General features: G+C 40.3%; 1 protein-coding gene across 6 annotated transcripts in view; it reads right to left on the bottom strand.

The window, feature by feature from the left end:
- Window positions 1–19,310, bottom strand: part of ADAM23 (ADAM metallopeptidase domain 23) — a 150,479-nt gene that overhangs the window by 109,592 nt on the left and 21,577 nt on the right. For all 6 annotated transcript variants that reach the window (XM_058549688.1, XM_058549689.1, XM_058549687.1 and 3 more), the window contains exon 3: window positions 6,995–7,071. In XM_058549688.1, coding sequence (XP_058405671.1) covers window positions 6,995–7,071 — 77 coding nt within the window. The remainder of the gene's footprint in view (window positions 1–6,994; window positions 7,072–19,310) is intronic.

Here is a 19,310-nt window from a genome sequence, read left to right as displayed (position 1 = left end):
CTCACTCAGTCCCTAATGTAGCGAAGTCCTCGCTCTCCAAGTTTCAGGTCCACTCCTCAGGTTTAGGCTACAGCCATCCAATGTTGATGTCTTACATTGATTTCACCCATCAGAACTCTCCTGGACATGGTTCAAGACAAATGTACTTGTCTTGTAAGGCTTGTAAGACCCCCACATTCTCTCACTGCAGTAGTGTTCTCTTAGGAACAAGCTGCTGCCTCATTAACCAAGAAGGCTTCAGACCTGAGGCATCCTGAGACTTATTCCCTCTCTGCAGGGGGCAGAGGCCAGAAGGATCACGGGGATTTCACTTCACAGTAAACAGGAGAGTGTGCTGAGGGCCTGAGCATTCACATCACACAGTCAGAGGACCTGGAAAGTTAAATATCCAAATAGTCAACGACTTACCGGTCTCATCACCCTCTTGAATGGATGTCTGGTAAACCGCTGTAGGACAAGTGGAGAAGCACCAGGAGTATCTCAAATATGCTTTCAACTCAACAGAGGCATGCTGTCTGAATTTTTAGTGCTCATTACCTTGAATGCATACCAGCCACGGGCCTGCCAAATTGTCTCCAATTTTTCCTTCAGTCCAGTTTTAGCAGGAAAAAGATCACAGAGTATACCATCCCCTTCTCATCTACCAAAGTCAGAAAAACATGCTGACCGAAACAGAGAGAAGACTTGTGCTGTTCTTATAGATCATAAGCTCCATGGCATCAGTGAGTCTCTTCTCAACGCCGAGCCCCCAACACCCAGCCCGTGACTGCCTTCCTGCCTTAACAATAATTAATCGCAAATACAAACACTATTGAGTGTGTTAGTCAGCTCAGGCTGCCAGAACAAAATACCATAGACTGGGTGGCTTAAACAACAGAAATAGATTTTCTCACAGTTCCGGAGATGCTGGCTAATCCAGTTCCTGGTGAGGGCCCTCTTCCTGGCTTGCAGACAGCTGCCTGTGTCCTCACGTGGCAGAGAGGGGCAGAGAGAGCAAGCTCTCTGATGTCTCTTCTTATAAAGACACTGATCCTATCAGATCAGATCTCCACCTTTATGACCTCATTTAACCTTAATTATCTCCTCATAGGCTCTATCTCCAAATACAGTTACATTGGGTATTAGGGCTTCAACACAGGGAGTTTAGGGGAACCCAATTCAGCCATAGCATTGAGCATGCCCTCCCATTTAGTAGACATGTGTAAGTACCACACATTATCTCATTTAATCCTTACAACAACCTACAGCTTAAGAAGAAAACTAAAGCTGAAGAAGTTAAGAATATATCCACACAGTGGCATATTATTCAGCTACAACATGGATGAACCTTGAAAACATTATGCTAAGTAAAAGAGGCCAGTCACAAAAGGCCACAAGTTGCATGAATCCATTTCTATGCAACGTCCAGAATAGGCAAATCCATGGAGACAGAAAGTGTGTGATCAGTTACCATGGGTTTGGGGGAGAGGGAGACGGGAAATGACTGCTATAGATACGGGGTTTCTCTCTGGGGCAATGAAAATGTTCTGGAGATGGATGGTGGGGATAATTGCACAACTCTGCGAATACAATAAAAACCATTGAACAGTACACCTTAAAGGAGTGACTTTTATGGCATGTGAATTATTTCTCAAGCTGTTATTAAAAAAGAAGTTAAAAAACTTGTCCAGGTCACACAGCTAGTAAATGGCAGTCAAACTTGGATCTATTTGACCCCAGAACCTGTGCTCTCAACCATTATGCTCTCATGGTTATTCCCAATAAACGTTTGTTGAAGACACTAGCAAATTTAATTATAGGTATGTGGGCTTTGGCATAATTCCAGTCACATATGGGGGAGACAACCCTCAGAGCACCCCCAGACTTCCAAGGATTGATACACATGAAGAACTGTTGATCTAGTAATCCTTTTTAAACCTTCTGTAACTTGGAACAATGTTTATTCTAGAAGAAAAACAGAACAAAGTTAAACAGGGGAGCATCTTGAAAGGAATATGACTAAAGGTCCTCTGAGGCCACAGCTAGGACCTTGTGGGTGAAATTAAATGTAAATCGGATTGGGTGACGTCCATGCTTACTGCCCTTCAATGGCTTCCTGCTCAAGCCCTTCACCATGGACGATGGCCTTTCATGACCTGGCTGCGTGGCTTTCTCTCTGATGTGGTCTCCTCAGTCTCCCATTATCTCCTGCCCTCCACTGCACTCCAGTCACACCAGCTTCTGTCCTTCTTGAACATTCCACATTCTCCTCAGCACTTGCTGTCTTACTGTCCCAGCCATGAGCCCTCAGCCTCCCAGCTTCATGTGGCAGCTCATCTTTGACAATCAGGTCTCAGCTCAATGTCCCTCCTCAGACAGACTTTCTGGCTTCTGTCACCATCTAAATCACATTGGCCACCCCCACCTGCAATCCCTCTCCATCACACAGCCCAGTTACATATTCTTCGACGTCTTTATTTAGTGCTTCACTGTCTGCCTCTTCCCCTGGAATGAAGGTCCACAGGGTAGGCAGGGACTTTGTCCGTCTTACTCCACGATGCATCAGCACCTACAGCAGTCACAGGCATGGAACAGACACTCACTCAACATCTGCTGAACAAATGAATAAACACACCTCTGCCATGAGATGCCTCGTCAAGCCAAGGCCTCGCTTGTTCAATCTATGAAAGCCCAGACTCAAAAAAGCTCTCCTCCCAGGAACTCACATTAGGTGGTTTTCACAAGCTGGCATTCCAGGCCTCACAGGGTCATGAACCACTTCGATTCTATGGCCACCGCTTGGATTAGTTTAGTTTACCGTCTTTATGCTCTCATTCCTTCACTGAGCCCACATTGTTATCATATACCTGTTGCCTTTTCCCTCCTCTAATGATTTAAAATTGTTGTAAATAGTGTGGCAGTGACCACCCTGGGGTGGAAATGAGATCCCTCTTTGCTCAGAAGCTCTTTTGGTTCCTCCAAGACTGATTTAAAAATTCTCTTGACTCTAAATTTATGACTAACTTAACTCTTGACTCAAAAATTCTCGACTCCTTAAATTTATGCTAACATGGATCAGACTTTTTAGTTAATCCCAGCCATTAAAAGTCGTTTACACTAGAGACCCACCCCAGCCAACGCATGTCATACTCGGTCACAATTCCCTTGTCTCCAGGTCACACCAGTATCGCACACTCACGTTGAGCTCGGAAAGCTCGGGACTCTGCATGGGGGAGATACCTCACAAGTACAGCTCTCTCGGCCTCCCTCCCACTGCGTCTACTTTTCCCTTCAGAGATCTCCACTTTCTCCCAGCCCTGAAGCCTCCTCTTGACCTCATCTCCTTTCTTTCCCAGATTGGATCATGATACTTAACTACCCAACTTACCGACCAGTATTCAGGAGCTCTGCCCGCACCGTTCTTACTCTGTGCTACCACCAGAATAATGGAACCTTGGTCCACAGCAGCCTCCCCTCATACACTGCAGTGATGGCCGCTCCAGTTAAACACAAAAAATCATCAGGAAGAGTGACACAAAGACTACCACACAACACACGATTTCTCATGAAGGTTGCTCATAAATTCTTTAACATGACCTTGGTGAGCTTCCTTATCTGTTCCTCTCAGCAAGTGGCCTAAACTTTTGTCATTTTCCTCAAGCTCCAATCTCCCCTCCCTCTCCATCCCAATCCCTACGACAGATAATGCTGTCTCAAAGGAGAAGGGAATCTTCAGAGACGCATGTCCTCAACTCCATCCCTTCACCTGCAAACCAATCCCTGCCTGACACACCCTGACACCTTCACACCAGTCAGGAATGAACTGTCTCTCCTGGTTCAGAACTAAATTCTGCCCGGTGCCCTCTCCCGTCTGTATTCACCCAGACCTTGCTCCATAAACTGTCTCCTCTCTCTTCTGTAATCTTCACCCTCTCACTCTTATCAGCTCCATCTCTCAGCCTACCAGCTTGCTCTGTTATTCCCTACAAAGCCCTCCCTTGACCTCCATGTCTTTTTCTAGATACTACTCGAGCTCTCTTTCCTTCTCAACTCCCTCAAACTTTGCTGTCTCCACATCATCTCCTTTCATTCACTCCCAGCCACTGTAACCTGGTTTCTGCCCCCAGTGCTCTCCTGAAACTGCTGCCTTCAGACCACCAGTGGCACTTGATTGGCAAATCCTACGGGCAATCTCTCCTTATCTCACTAGATCATTGCACCGCATGTGAGGCTACTTATCACATCTCTCTGTTTTGAAACTCTCTATTTAATCATTCTCCTGATTCTCCTCCCACTTCTCTGATCACTCATTCTCTGTCCCTTCATGGGCTCCTCTTCCTCCTCAACTCTCACCTTCCCAGCTTATGTTCTCCTTACTCTACCCACACACCCTGGGCAATCTCATTCACAACCATGTTTGTCATTAACGTTTATATGGAAATGACTCTCAAGTCTACTAACTCCAGCCCCACCTCTTCCCCGAACTTCAGACCGTTATATCCACCGACCTCCTAGACATGGCCTCATGTATGTCCCAAAGCCCCTCAAATCAATTATGTCTACTCTGATTTCACATTCTCTTCTCTTCACCATTTAACCTGTTTCTTCCCTGTGCTGCCCACTTCTGCTGGATACCACCTCCCACCAGCTATCGAGCCAAGGCACTTGTTAACTTTAACTCTTCCTTCTGCTTTGTCATCCACATCAAGGCAATCTTCATGATTTTTAATCACCTGAAGAATTCTTGAAAGCATTCCCTCTCCTGCCTCTTAGCACTTCCTGAGAACAGAACCTCTGTCTATTCTCTTTACTTCATTTTTCACAGTCTGGGGGATAATGGCCAAGTACCTGAGCATGACACACAAGATCTTCCATGGGTTGAGCTGTCCCTGGGCCCACCTCTCCTGACTCATCTCTCCCCGCGTCAACCTTGTAATTTACCATGAAGTTCAACAAAAGACTCATGCTCCCTTAACATGCTGCACTGCTACCAGGCCCTGCCTCCTTAGAACACACGAGCTCCTCTGTCTAGAACACAATTCTCCATTTTCTCTCTCTCTCCCATCCATCTCGACACTTCCTTTCCTTACTAACACTTGTGCAAGATTTAGCTCAAGCATCACCTTTTCCAAGATGCCTTTTCACACTCCTCCAGCTGGAAGAGCTGCCTCTCTTTGGTGCTACCATAGCATTCCATGTTTCTCTCCAGCACAGCAAACTTCACACTGTTCTAAAATTATACATTTATCTATCAACCTCTCTCAACCAGATGATAAACTCCTCAAGGCAAGGGCTGCTTTTGTAGGTGTTCAACCTACCATGGATGAGGATGTTAAATGTTAGGGTGAATAATCTTCTGACGGGCTCCCAGACCTCTAAGCACCCTGGACACCCCATATGACCCCTTCTCAGCCAGGTGATTGGGAGGTTCTTCTGTGGCCGTGATGTTTAACCAATCAAAACACATAGCAGTGTTGGTTGTTATCATCACGCTACAGTCTGAAATGACAGTCTCCACTGCAGCAAGAGTTAAAGGAATAGGAGACCTAAACAAACTAAAATTTGCCATACCTCCCTATTTGACATAGCCTAAGATGTGGCAAGACAAATCTCTCAGACAGGCACATTGCTAACACAGCAAGGTGAAGAAAGACTCAGTCAATGCCCAGCCGACTAGGAGAGAAAAACCTGCAACACTTTAACACCGGAACCTCTGGGTTCTGCTGATTCATTCTGACTTAAAGCTGCAATAACACTTGAGGAAGGAGCACCCGAGCTGACTCTGCATGTTTTTTCTGCAGAGCTCACAGAATTTGGCATACAAGAAATTTAATAGTTGCTCTTTACAGTCCTTTGCAATTTCTCAGATACTGACTGAAGTCACCTACATTATGGTGTCTGACAGCATTCCGTGGTCTTTTTCTGGGAAAGACACAGTCCTGGTCAAAGACTGATGAGAGTCTACAATACTGACCGGAGCATGGTAAACTAAAGAAAACCACACCAGAAATCTCTTTCACCAGAGAAAGGCTCACTGCGGGCTCAAGTCGAGGCTGAAGAGCCCCACTTAAGTCAATAGCTCTTGCTCGTGTTTTGCACAGACATCTGTACAACTGGTTCCAACTTGGGAAATAGCATTTAAACATCAAAGTAAGCACATGCTCAGAGAAAAATTGGGTAAATTTTCATCAGGACCAAAATTTCTAAGAAACTGTATGAGAGCAAATTAGAAAGCAAAGAACCTTTGCAAAATAGGTATTTACAAGTCATCATTTTCTTTATTCTTTATACAGAAGCCATGCGAATTGCATAATAAAAGATAAAATGGAAGAAATTTCTAGACTGAAGTCTAATTATACTTGAGTCAATAATTTATCATGCTTCCTATATATAGCAACGATTACAGTTAACATTTAATTAACTAGCATTACTTCAAATATTTATTCCATTTAAAATCATAATATCTGGGGCCGGCCCCATGGCTTAGCGGTTAAGTACACGTGCTCCGGTACTGGTGGCCCGGGTTCGGATCCTGGGCGTGCACCGACGCACCGCTTCTCCGGCCATGCTGGGGCCGCATCCCACGTACAGCAACTAGAAGGATGTGCAACTACGACATACAACTACCTATTGGGGCTTTGGGGAAAAAAAAAAGGAGGAGGACTGGCAATAGATGTTAACTCAGAGCCAGTCTTCCTCGGCAAAAAGAGGAGGATTAGCGTGGATGTTACCTCAGGGCTGATCTTCCTCACAAAAATAAATAAATAAATAAAATCATAATATCTAAGTACTGTACTTGAGATATTTAAGTTAAATGTTAAATGCCATTTCTTTTAGGAAAAGAGAAAAGACAGCATTAACTTACTTTTATATTTTTCTTTAAGTGTTATATGACGTATAATCAGCTAGAAAATATCAGTTGCTTTAAAAGCAGACATTATTTTGACTAAACCATTGTCATGAAATAAAGTTATATTGCACTTGCCTCTTAACAGGACTGTGACTAAATACTTACTTGTTCAGTGTGAGGTCAAGAATGAATTTGGAGCTGAAGGCTTCAATCTGGAAGCTTGCCTGGGCCAGATGGACAGCCTATGGATTCAAAAAGACAGAAAGAACCTTAGCTTACTTTGCTGTCTTCAAAGCTGATTATATTGATATCAAGAAAAATATTTAATAAGAACTTTTTTATGGACTGATTCATTTCTTTATGGTTCCTTATGTAACAATTCATTTCTTAAGAAGGAGACTAGGCGCACTGTCACGGCTTTACTCGGAAAACCTCCATATCTGAGCAGAAAGGAACTAATAAAAGACAACCAGTCCTTTAAAATGAACCCATTGTGATAAAAGTCAAGAGCGTATTCAGCTGGACTTTCAAAGTGATCATGATGAATTATGCAAAAGTCTGACTAATTTAAAGCTTGATTTCAGCCTATTTTGTGCACAAAGTTAACCAATTCTTTCTGCACACCTAAGTGAAAAATCATGTCAGCGCTCTGCTCTTCAGCAGGAATTGGAACTTTCTCTAAATGATGTATCAGCAGAATGTGACCAGAAAATGAAACAGCACAACCTTTTAACTTCAGAAAGCACTTAGAGACAGGCCCTTTGTGAATACTAAGAGTTGATGTCCCCTTTAAAAGTCACACATTTACAAATACTGTCGCTATTGTGCCTAACTCAAAATACACAGATGATCTCATCTAGACATGAGTCATATGTACCAGGTATTAAAGATTAGTATAGCTTGCTGAAACATCTTGAATAACGTAAATTAACAAATCAACGAAGTTTTGTCAAAGTGTTATCCAAGTAAAACTCTGGTCTGTCATCCTATCAGGAAAAAAAAGGACCAGGAGAAAGGCAACACCCACACCGCTCCCCCTGCCTTGCTCACAAACATCGTTCCTCCAACCTCACTCCTAAGGCACAGTGGGGTCCACAAATCATCAGTGAAGAGCTACATACGAGACAACCAGATGCTGGCAGCCTGCCATGCCAGGGCTTTCCACCCACCTGCCCCCAATGCCACTCCATGCTCCTCGTCGCCCTCCTCCATTTCCTATTATTGAAACCCTACTCATCCTTCAAGGGCAGCCCTTCAACCCATGCTGGAATGAACTCTTGGTCCTCACGGCTCAGAAGCACTTCACTTGTCCCTCCCTTGCTTCCCATCCCACCCGGACGGTGAGCTCCACAACTCACACCACAAGGGTCCTGTAAATAGTTGTACACTAACAACCCTGCCCCGAAATATATGAACTTTCCATTAATTAACCAAATATGTATTTGTCATACAATTTTGCCATGCCAAACCCATAAAATACTATAAATAAACCATGACTTCTACTTCTTATCAAGCATAACTGCTGATCAGACAGTCATTCTATAATAATCAATAAATAAAATAAAAAGAAAATTAACAAATATTAATAAAATTTAAATATTTTATTTTTAATAAAGCAATGAGAGACAAAGTGCCTGAATCCCAGCACCGTGGGACGCCACATCAAATCCCAAATGCCCAGGTAGAACAGAGGCATCATGCTGGATGGATCTGGGCTTCCTACATCCAGACAAGTACACAAGAGAGAAAGAAATTTCCATCTTATCAAGTGTGAGCTCTGTCATCTGCAGCAAAACCTCTATCTATCCAACACAAACATCATATAGTCTCCAATCTAAATTCATTCTGTCTTAAAGCATTAATTTTTGCATGAAGATCATTATATTGATGAATAATTTGCACAAGGGGAAATTTTTCATTTCTGGGTCCCAAGAGTTGAAAAAAAAACTTACTTCCTGAGAATAAGATAGGTCCTTAGGCATATTTTCTCTTAAGAATATTAATAGTAGAGAAGAGTTCATTAATGGCATCTTGGCCTCAAGAGCTGATAAATGTACCTCCTTCAGCATCTTTATAAGCACTAAGAAGAACCTGACAGTGACCCCACTAAAGGTCTCATTTTATAGCAAATAAGCAATGAGACAAGTACAAACCCCAACAAAACCCTGCTCCAAAATAAAGTAGCCTGGTAGTAACTACGTACCCCATTTTATCCAATTGTTGGGAGTTATACAATTGGATTGTTGTTAAATAAGTTTAATACCGAGTCAACGTGACAAGGTTCAGTTTAACAGAATTTAATAAAAAAGCTAGCAAATAATATTGATACTAGGATTTTCCTTTGTTTTTTTATTCACTCATTCCACACACACTCTATGTAGAAAGATGGCTGGGACACAGCCCCTGCCGTCAAGGAAGCGGCAGACTCCTTGGTAGAGCTGCCAGCCTTGTATGTTCAAGGGGCCACAGGGACCAAGGGACACGGGCAAGATGCGATTTGAACAAAATTTCAAAGGATGAATATGAATCCACCTGCCAGGAGAAGAAAAGTCATTCAGGGTATGGGGGGAAACATTTACAAAAGTAGAGTAAAAAATGAATATGAAAAAAAGTCCTTAATTTTTAAAAAATGAATATGGTCTGTAGGAAAATGGCTTTTGGAGGAAATGTCAAACAATGAAACTCAGAAGGTGGGCTGGAGACTGCGGGGCTTGTGCGACGTGCTCAGTGACGTGTCTGATCAACAGATACACGTGGAGGAGACAGCAAGCGCCTCTAAACGTCCACTTCCCCCACCCACTCAGCACAGCCTCGGCACCCAACATTACCACCACTCCTGTCAATCTCATCGTCAGTAACAGCAGCATCACGATTCAAACACATTGACAGATTATGCTCTGCACCTGAAACAATGACAATGCCATCAATAACATTGTGTTTCTCCATCAGAAAAAAAATCTGATTTTATTACCTTTATCAGTGAGAATGCCTAAACATTTTAACTTATTTTAACGCTAAGAGGCAGCACGTTTTCCTATAAAATGATTTAAGATTTCCCCAAGCGTTCATCTTCCTTGCACGAACATCAAATGGAATTAGTATATTCATCTAATATATTTGTATCCATTTTAAGTAATTTCAAGACAGTGGTGTACATTATTTTTCTTACATTCTGTTTCTCTTTCCGTTGCTATACCTTCTGCATTTGTACACAGAGTACAGATTCTTCTTTATACCAAGATAAATACTTGACGAATGCTACTTTTCCCCATCATTCTGTTATTTTTGCTATGTCTTTGACATGATTAAAATAGCTTTTAACTTCTGGAATCTCTGTTATTCCATATCAATTGACCATCTTTTCTTTAGCAAAATACTACACAGTTTTTTTAACTGTCAACTTTAAATATGTTTTAAAGTCAGGTAAAATGAGTCCTCATCATTATTGTTTTACAAATTATATTTTTGGATATTATTTGTTTTTACTGCATAGTAACCCATTTCTTCCAAATGATGGAAAAATTAGAAGAATGGCTGGGATGAGTAGAAAGTTTTATAATATACAGCCATATCACTTAGGGTTTATTAAATATTTTAGAGTTGACTAACCGACCAGCATCACAGAAAATACCAAGACTACCTCAAGTATTGCTCTTGTTTTATAAAGAAGGAAGTACACAGAGAGGTTTAGAAATGTGTTCAGTAACACAGAATCCGATGCCAGGAATTCTTCAGAGAAGAGTTCATGAAGCACCACAGGTCTTAACGGGTTATTTTCTCCTTCAGGATATCTGTTAAATAGACCTGGTGATTAACACTTGTTTTTACAACGACAGTCACTACAACAGCTCTGTGGAAGAAGGCAGGGTTTTATGTCAGAGAGTCATTTCACAACAAGAGTAGGCACAGCCCTGGGCTCAGAATTCCTGCCCTGAAGGACTCAGAACAGCTGTTGCCTAAGCACTTTGATAGTTATCTTTTGACTCAGAATCCGGCACAGGGAAATTACAGGAGCTCTATAAACAAAAACAACTAAACTCAATTATATACACAAACCTCCTTCACTGAAGAACAATTTACACATCTTAACTATGTGCTTTTGTTCTTCTGTTTTTTCCTTTTAGTAGATGGCGTCTCATGGTATGGAATTTGATAACTTCAGAAGACTGTGAGTTCCTCAGCTGAGACTGGTTTTGCATCTTATCGTCAAGCAACGTTATGATATTAAGTAATCATTTATGCTCAGCTTTGTGTAAGGTACCTTACAGAAGCTGAAGAGACACAGTGACGTTTTCTCGGGACTCACATTCTAGAATAATTAACATTAATATGGACATGAAAACAAGAGAAAAAAATGACTATCTACTGACAGAAATAAAAAACAGGCATTTCCAGGGTATATATGTCTTCATGCAAAAATGCTTCACACATAACAAGTGTTCAATCAGTATTCTTTACCACTTAGCAAGTACTTGTGAGTTCTATAGAGTATGCACATAAGTGGAACTGAATACGGGAAATGGAAAGTTTACACTTTCCCGGGATTCATTAAATATTATGAGACTGCATTTCATAATTCAGTAGAAATTGAGCACCATGAATTGAGGTATCTATGCTGTCAATCACAACATCCTCTGAGCACGGGTTTTACATTAGCATGCTCTGTGAGGTACACAGTTGGAAAATGGAAGAAAATTTGGAAGAAGTTTCTCTGCTCTTAAGTTATACTCAGTTTATTTAGGAGACACTCAATTAAGTAATGAAAGAAACACATCCAGAGTGGCATACGAATAAGACAAGAAAAAGCTTTACAAATGGAGTGCCGAAGCCCTGGAGGGTGTCAAGCGGGCCTGGGATGATTCAAGCTCTGCCTCCTAAAGAAGAGGCTGTGGGCTTCTAGGAAAGAAGGTGCTAGAGAGAGGAAAACGTTTTAATAGAGTTAGAAGCCAGGATTAGCAAAACCATCTTCTCTACTGGAAAGAATCAATGAAACAGCTAAATAGTTGATTACTAGTGAAACTGTAGGTAGTTTTTTTTTTTTTTTTTCCATCAGTCCTATAATATTGCTTATTCTATGTTCATTAAAATACCAATATATATGCTGTGTGTGTGTGTGCGTACGCGTGTATAAACTATAACTGTTTCAGGAAGTACTTTTCCCTCCCTTTATCTTTACGCTTATGGATTTTCCCCTACTCTTAATGATTTCTCAGTAGAGCCTTCAAGTGTTTCTACTTCTTTTCCTTCAAAAGCAGTGAGAAAAGTTCACAGAATCTCAAACACCACCTTCTTTTGAGATTCAGGACACTTTATGGTGTTTCAGAAAAGACAGATTTGGAAAGTGACCAGCTGAGAAGGGGAAAGAGAACCAGCTAACCAGACACCGGACAGAGTCGGCCTTGCTGTGACACTGTGATGGGCGGGCTGTTGCAGAAAGTTTCCCAGGGAACCAGCCTGGCATCACCTTGGTTGCACGGCATGTTTTCCTCTCCATATAAAAACAGGAAACACGGAATCCAGTGACACAAATAATTAAATTCCAATAAGAAATAAACTGTCAAGTTTAAATGGAAATAAGTTTGAGGAAAATACTTCACTTTCTCTAGCTCATACAGGCTTTTCTGTACATGACTAATCTGAGTCTATGCCACAGCTGGAGAAACAGGCAAGTCCAGCTCTTGCATCTTTTTTTCTGTCTAATGCAAAAAGTCAAATATGTGAATATGTCTTAGGAGTTTTAAATCCAAAAGAAAACATCAACAGACCATTTTTAATTACAATCTAGTTCTAATCCCTTATTCTAAGTTTGCACATTGGTGACCACCATGTGATCAAGACTCAAATATAATAAAAATAATAATGCCCTCTATTTCTTGTGTTTTAATTATCTCAGTTATCCAGGATAACACAGCACCCTGGGAAGTTAGTAGGGCAGACATTTTTATTACCCTTTCATAGAGGAAAAAATATTTTTAAAAGGCACAGAGAAGTTAAACGGTGTTTTTCTCCAAGGTCACACATCAAAGGATGGAAAATGAGGTGTTTGTTTCAGTTCAGTGAGAAAAAATGTCAAGTTCATGCCAGAAGTCCTTAACCCTCCAACCTCAATGTTTCCTAGTCATTAAGATATAAATAATAACAGCTTACCAACAGGATGTGTGTAAGGATGAAATTATATAATAATATAACAGAAAGTTCCTAGGAAAGACCGGCCACCTAGAAAGAGCTCAATAACTCAGGAAGGAGGGGGAAAAAGTAAAGGAGAAAGGGGAAAAAGAAGAAAACTCTATTGACGTTTTGGAAAGGTTATCAGTCAGCTCCACCTTAAAAGTTCTCTCCAATACAGCTAGCCACCTTCTAGAAAATCCAGTGTGCATTTATACTCTGCAGAATTTGCAAATTTTTATTTTTTATTGCTAATTACCATTAGCTTTGACCTTGTTCAAGTTGTCGTGTCTTTAAAATAATATGAACCATTTTTCTGAGAAGTGGAACAGCTGCAAATGTTATGAAGGCAATTTTGCAAATTAAGGTAATTTGCTGAACATTCTTTCCAAGATGCATTTAAATAGGTAGCTCGTGGAAGAGAATATCATGATGTTTCCTTCTAGAATGTTCCAATTCACAGGATTATTGGTTAATTCATTAACAAATTTGCATTGAATCCCTACCTTGGGTGAGATATTGTGGCAGATTTATGTAAAGATACAAAACAACTGGTATTTATATCAAAATGTTTATAATCTAGTTAGAGAAATGAGATGAAAAGCCACAAAGAGTAAGAGATACAATACTTCAATTAAATAATAATAACAAACATTACTTGTAAAGATGCCACATACAATTTAAGCATGATTAATTACTCGATTTAATATTAACTCGTGTACGGTATGGGTAACAAGTGCATTTAAATTTGAGAAGCGAGAATGCTGAGAGCTGGCAAGAGCTAAGAAAAAGCTGATTGGGAAAATCTTTCTCAGCATTTATAGATAGATAGAACTCAGATAGTTCTAGGAATAATTTAATAGGATGAAATTTCAAAGTGTTTCTAAGTGTTTGCTAACAAATAGAAACTTAATAACCACGCTTTTAAAGTAAAACATAGGATGTGTTCCTTTCTGGACCACTAAACTACCGTTTGGATTGTGGTGAGAATTAAACACGGCAGTATATTATAAAATAAAGCATTTCACGAGACCAGTAAGTGTGAACACATACAAGTTCAAAAAATACTAATGTACTTCGTTAATTAATCTATCTTTTAGCCTTAAACTAGGAAGCTGAAGTCCCAGCCTTGACGGATATTACAGAAAGGAGCACAGCGCACTCCTCCACAGGCCACAGACAGATCAGCATCTCCCAGGGAAGGAAGCAGGTCACTGTCTGACCTTGTTCTCTGTGTCAACCTAGCCAAGAAGGATAGAACTTCTACTCTGAAAGAAATCCAGCCAACATCCAATTATCCAATCTGATGACACAGAAAAAAGAATAGCATGTTGAATTTTAACTTCTGACCATATCTTTTGCAAGAGCTTTTTTCTAAATAAAGCAATTTTAAGGAGAATCCAGTTTCATCTGCCTCACTTTTCCTATCTACTCTCAGCTTGAGGTGCTCTCAGAGTTTGATACAGACAAAAGATACACATGGAAGAGAAAGGAAAAGTAGGCATTGATAATCCAAATAGGTATTCCAGTGAATAAGTCATGAGCTAGCTGTACTAAAAATTTATTTTTTAAATTCCTCGTGGCCAGCCAAAGAAGGAAAGCTACATCTAATAATATTTGGGGGGAGGGGTCTTTTTAGCCCTAAAGGATTCATCACACTAAGATCTTCCTTAGTGATCATTCAGTAACCCAGAAGAACTCAGACAATACACGTTCACTCACAAAGCATCTTCGGACATTTACGAGAAATGTCTTCTACGCATTTATCCCTGGTGACTAACGTTTGCTGGATATCCAACGGACAATGCCAACTCAAGAGAGAGACGAATCCTGAGTCCTCAGAGCTCTTGCTATTTGAAAACGGGGAAGACATTACAAGCATCACTGCAGCTACATTATTTAGCTTTCATGCTTTTTCTGAAAGGCAAGTAAAAATATAACTATGACAACAGTCACCATGGGAGTGGTTTCTTTCTGCTGCCTTCCTGAAGAGTCCCATTTAATGTGACGCATAATCTAGTAGTTGGGGTGTGATTCTCCTTGTTCTGTTTCCTCATCAATTCCAACATCACCAAACTGCGCAACTCCAACCAGCGCTTCTCTCTCTGCTAACACTCTTGTCATAAAGCAAGGACATATTCTGTCTCTCCAGCCATATTTATTGAACACTCACTAAATAATTTAAATAAAAGCATAGAAATAAGGTATAAGTTTTGGAAAGCAAAAGACACCACGCTCCATGTTTAATATCTGTGACTCATTCCACAACAGTTTTTTTAATTTGCTTGTATAATGTTAATACTATGCTGAAAGAAAAAAGTCTCCATAAGGCAGCACTGCATGAGGAGCCCTACTTTCCTGGTCTGCCCACTCTGGTCCTTGGAATGCTGGCTACAACAGCCCACTGGACTCATGTCAACTCAAGTATCTATCTAGGATACAAAGAAGGTTCTCCAACTTGGATCTTTCTGATGACCACAAAAGGATTAGTTAAGAATGAATGAGTCTGAAATATGAAATGAGAAGAATGATACAGTATTTACACAGTTCACTTGAGCATTGTTATATTCAGCAAACCATAAATCATATAGAGTAAATTCAAATATTAATTTCCAGTTCTCCCTCCCATAAATCATATAGAGTAAATTCAAATATTAATTTCCGGTTCTCCCTCCCTAAGAAACTACTGAAAACGTATGAACAAGGGAGGCTCAGCAGACCTGTCCAGGTCAGATCTCTCTTCTCTCGAGATATCTTTATTCTATTGATCCTCATCGGTGGGTCTCACACTGGTCTTACCCAGAGCTGACCTGTGTTGGGATCTCTATACCAATGCTATTTCTATTTGAAGAAAGGTTTCAGGCTCTGCTTATGAGTTCATTGTAAATACACAGCTGTTTGACAACAGTATTCCTAAGACGTCTTTGGTTCCCTTAACTACCCTAGGCAAGATGCATGTCACAAATTGTGTGTTACAGGGATGGAGCCTCCTTTTGTCTACAGGGACCCAGCTCTGCCTACAGCTATGGATTAGAGAGAGTTCTGTGTTTTCTGGTTCTCAGCTGTGTCTGGCTCTGTCCTTTGCTCTGAATTCTGACCTTAGCTATGACTATGGATGGGTTGTATTCTGCCCATTTGGATGGAAAATAACTTTCAAACTGGGGGCCAACCCAAAAATGGATTTCCCCATTTTACAAACATGCAAGTGCCATTAGACTTCCTAAGTAACACTATTAAGGCCTGTTACTGGACATAGAGGCTCACAATTGTCATATATCACAGTTTTACTCAAAACAAATATCATGTACATTACACCTACTTTACTTAAAGCTAGACATGGAAAAGCTAATAATGATGTGATCTCATTTTCTCTAACATTCAACTTCCACAGAATTTTGCAAAATGCCAACCATTCAACCTGTAGCCACACAATTTTTATAACTAACATTTAAAATATTGACTGTTATACAGAATATCCTGCCTATTCTAGTAGGCAAATGATAGATCTCACCATATCTACAGAATGTTTTAGGTTCATTAAAATTCCATTTTTACTTCCAAAGGAGAACTCAGAATTACACGGAACCTTGAAGACACATAAAATTAAAAGTAGTCATTTGGAATGTATCTATTTCCTCAGATTATATGCTACCTCACTGGCTTCTACATCATATTTGAAATTCTTTACCCATTTAACAAAAAATTATTGTGTCTTCTGTCTTTCAAGCAGAAGTCCTGGTTTTCTAGAGTTTGCATTTTAGTGTGTGTTGGGGAGCAGGGGCGAATAATACAATCAACAAATAAATTTAAAGCAAGTTAGATGGTGATAAATGCTACCAGTAAAGATAAGAGGCAAAGGGAGTTTGGGAGTGCACAGTATGGAGAGGTGACAACATTAAAAAGTGTGGACAGAGAAGGACTCTGAAAAGGTGACTTTGAGCAAAGGCTGGGAGGTGAAGGAACTAGCCACATGGATACCGGGGAAAGAGAATTCCAGGCAGAAGGAACAGCTACTTGCAGAAGCCCTGAGGCAGGAGCATACTTGGTATGTTTAGCATAGCAATAAGGCCAGTTTGGGTCAAGTGGAGAGTCCAGGGGAGTGTTGTGGGCAATGAAGTCAGAGAAGCAACGAGGGGTCAGTTGTGTAGGACCTTGTAGGCCACCGTAAGAACTCTACCAGGAAATAGGAAGTCACTGAGGATTGACAGGATCTGCCTTCCATTTTCCAAAGTTCACTCAGGCTATTGTGTTGACAACAGACTAAAGGTGGGGGCCAAGGGAGAAAGAGAGGAACCAGTCAAGAGGCTGTTGCAATGATCCAGGTAGAGGCTGGTGGTGGGCTGGACTTGGGGAGTAACGTGGGGTTGATGAGAAATGGTCAGATTCTGAGTAGAAAGTGAAAGCAGAGTCAACAGGAGTTGCTTACAGATTAGATGTGGGTTATGAAAGAAATAGAGGAGACAAAGAAAACTCCAGAATTTCTGGCCTAAATAACCAGAAGGAGAAAGCAATGTATTGAGATGAGGAACACTGCAGGAGGAGGAGGTGGGAGTGGGGATTCAGGACTTCTGCTGGGACCCATTAGGTGTGAAATGCACATTATACACCCAGATGGAGAGGTGGAGCAGGCAGTTAGACAAGGGGCATATAGATACATCTTTTAATTAACGTTTACTGAGTGATTAAGTGAATTAAGAAGTAATGAATGAGTAAGTGAATGATTAAGCATATGAATGAAATGAGTGAATAAAATGAATGAATATTGAGGATACAAAAAAAATTCCAGTAAAAGAACTAATGAGGAGAGTACAACTTACTGTCTGAAATAGCTAGGGCTTAGACGAGAAAACTAAGACAACTGGGGGGAAAAACTGTATAGGCCAGTACAAAGCAACCCACTCACTGGGTTTTAAAATAACATTTTCAATTAAAGCAGTGTCACTTTGGAACCCAAGAGGCATGTTATGCACTACAAACTCCCCCAAAGAATTCAAGTCCAAGAGCATCATTTCCATATGTCTTGTATATATGTGTTAAAATTACAAAAGAATGATCAGCAAATGAGAATGTTCTTTCTCTAACAAACCACATGGGATATGTGCATGAACGTGCATATATTCAGGATTCCTAAGAAACAACACAGTGCTCATCTTTGATTTCCTGAAAGTCTGTTTCCATGTTCTGGAAGTCAGGCTATCTTAACTGCTTTTAATATTTCAAATTTGTCACTGCTTTTAGGTATTCATTGTTATATGCCTCATTTTAGGAATTTTTAAAGGTATACACTTACTGATTTTAATTTACTAACTGTATCTACCGTCTTAAGGGCCTGATCTTAAGTGACAGAAATTAAGATATACCCCACATCCTATTAAATAATTTAGGTTTCTCAAAGTCTGTAAACAATTTGGTAATTAAAGTTTATACTGCAAAATCTAGGAATGAAAAGACTCGAGAACATTGTACAAATCTCTTCATTCCTACATCTGTTCCTGGGGCTGCTACTTCAGTTAGCAAATGATAGGAAGGAGATTTTTCTTCAACATCTTTTTAAAAATCACAACACTTCTATTTCAATAGCGCAAAAGAATAAAAAAGAAATAAAGCAATTTTTACAATTTTATTTTATTTCAATTATAGTAATTTCAGGTGACTTTTTTTTATCTGAAATAAGTAAGTACCTGTATCAGGGCAGTATTTAATCAATCATGACTAAAGAGGGCACGATGTTAGTAATACTTGATAAATAGTCCAAAATAAAAACTGCTTACAGAATATAAATTTTTTCCAAAAATATAAGACTATAATAAATTTAACACCGTTTTATCTTAGCCAAAAAAGAAAAAAGCCATTTAAATTAAGACTTCAAGCAAACCCTTTTCTTTCATCCTTCCATTCCAGTTAACACTAAATTAGCCAGTTTCTTCACAAAATAAAAATTATAGATTCTGCAAGAATGTTGTAGCAGGCAGGGCAGCAAAAGATGAAGTCTGCTGGCTCAGTGCACAACCAGATTTATGTCGGAAACAGCGTACATGTTAAGGGACAGAAAGATAATAGTTCCCATTTTCCTAACCTTTAGGTTTACAAGTTCTACAACAGGATATCCCAGCCTCAGCACTACTGCCGTCTTCGAAGTGAGGGGCTGTCCTGTGCACTATGGGATGTTGGGAAACACCCCTGCCTCTACCCCCTAGATGCCAGGAGCATCCCATCCTCCATATCTCCAGACATTGTCAAGTGTGCCCTGGGGAGGGCAAAGCTGCCCCTGGTTGACAAGCTTTGGTCTATATGTTCAGGAGATACATGAATTTAT

The sequence above is a fragment of the Diceros bicornis genome, chromosome 10 (assembly GCF_020826845.1).
Source record: "Diceros bicornis minor isolate mBicDic1 chromosome 10, mDicBic1.mat.cur, whole genome shotgun sequence".
Taxonomy (NCBI): domain Eukaryota; kingdom Metazoa; phylum Chordata; class Mammalia; order Perissodactyla; family Rhinocerotidae; genus Diceros; species Diceros bicornis.
This window is presented reverse-complemented; position numbering and strand designations above follow the sequence as displayed.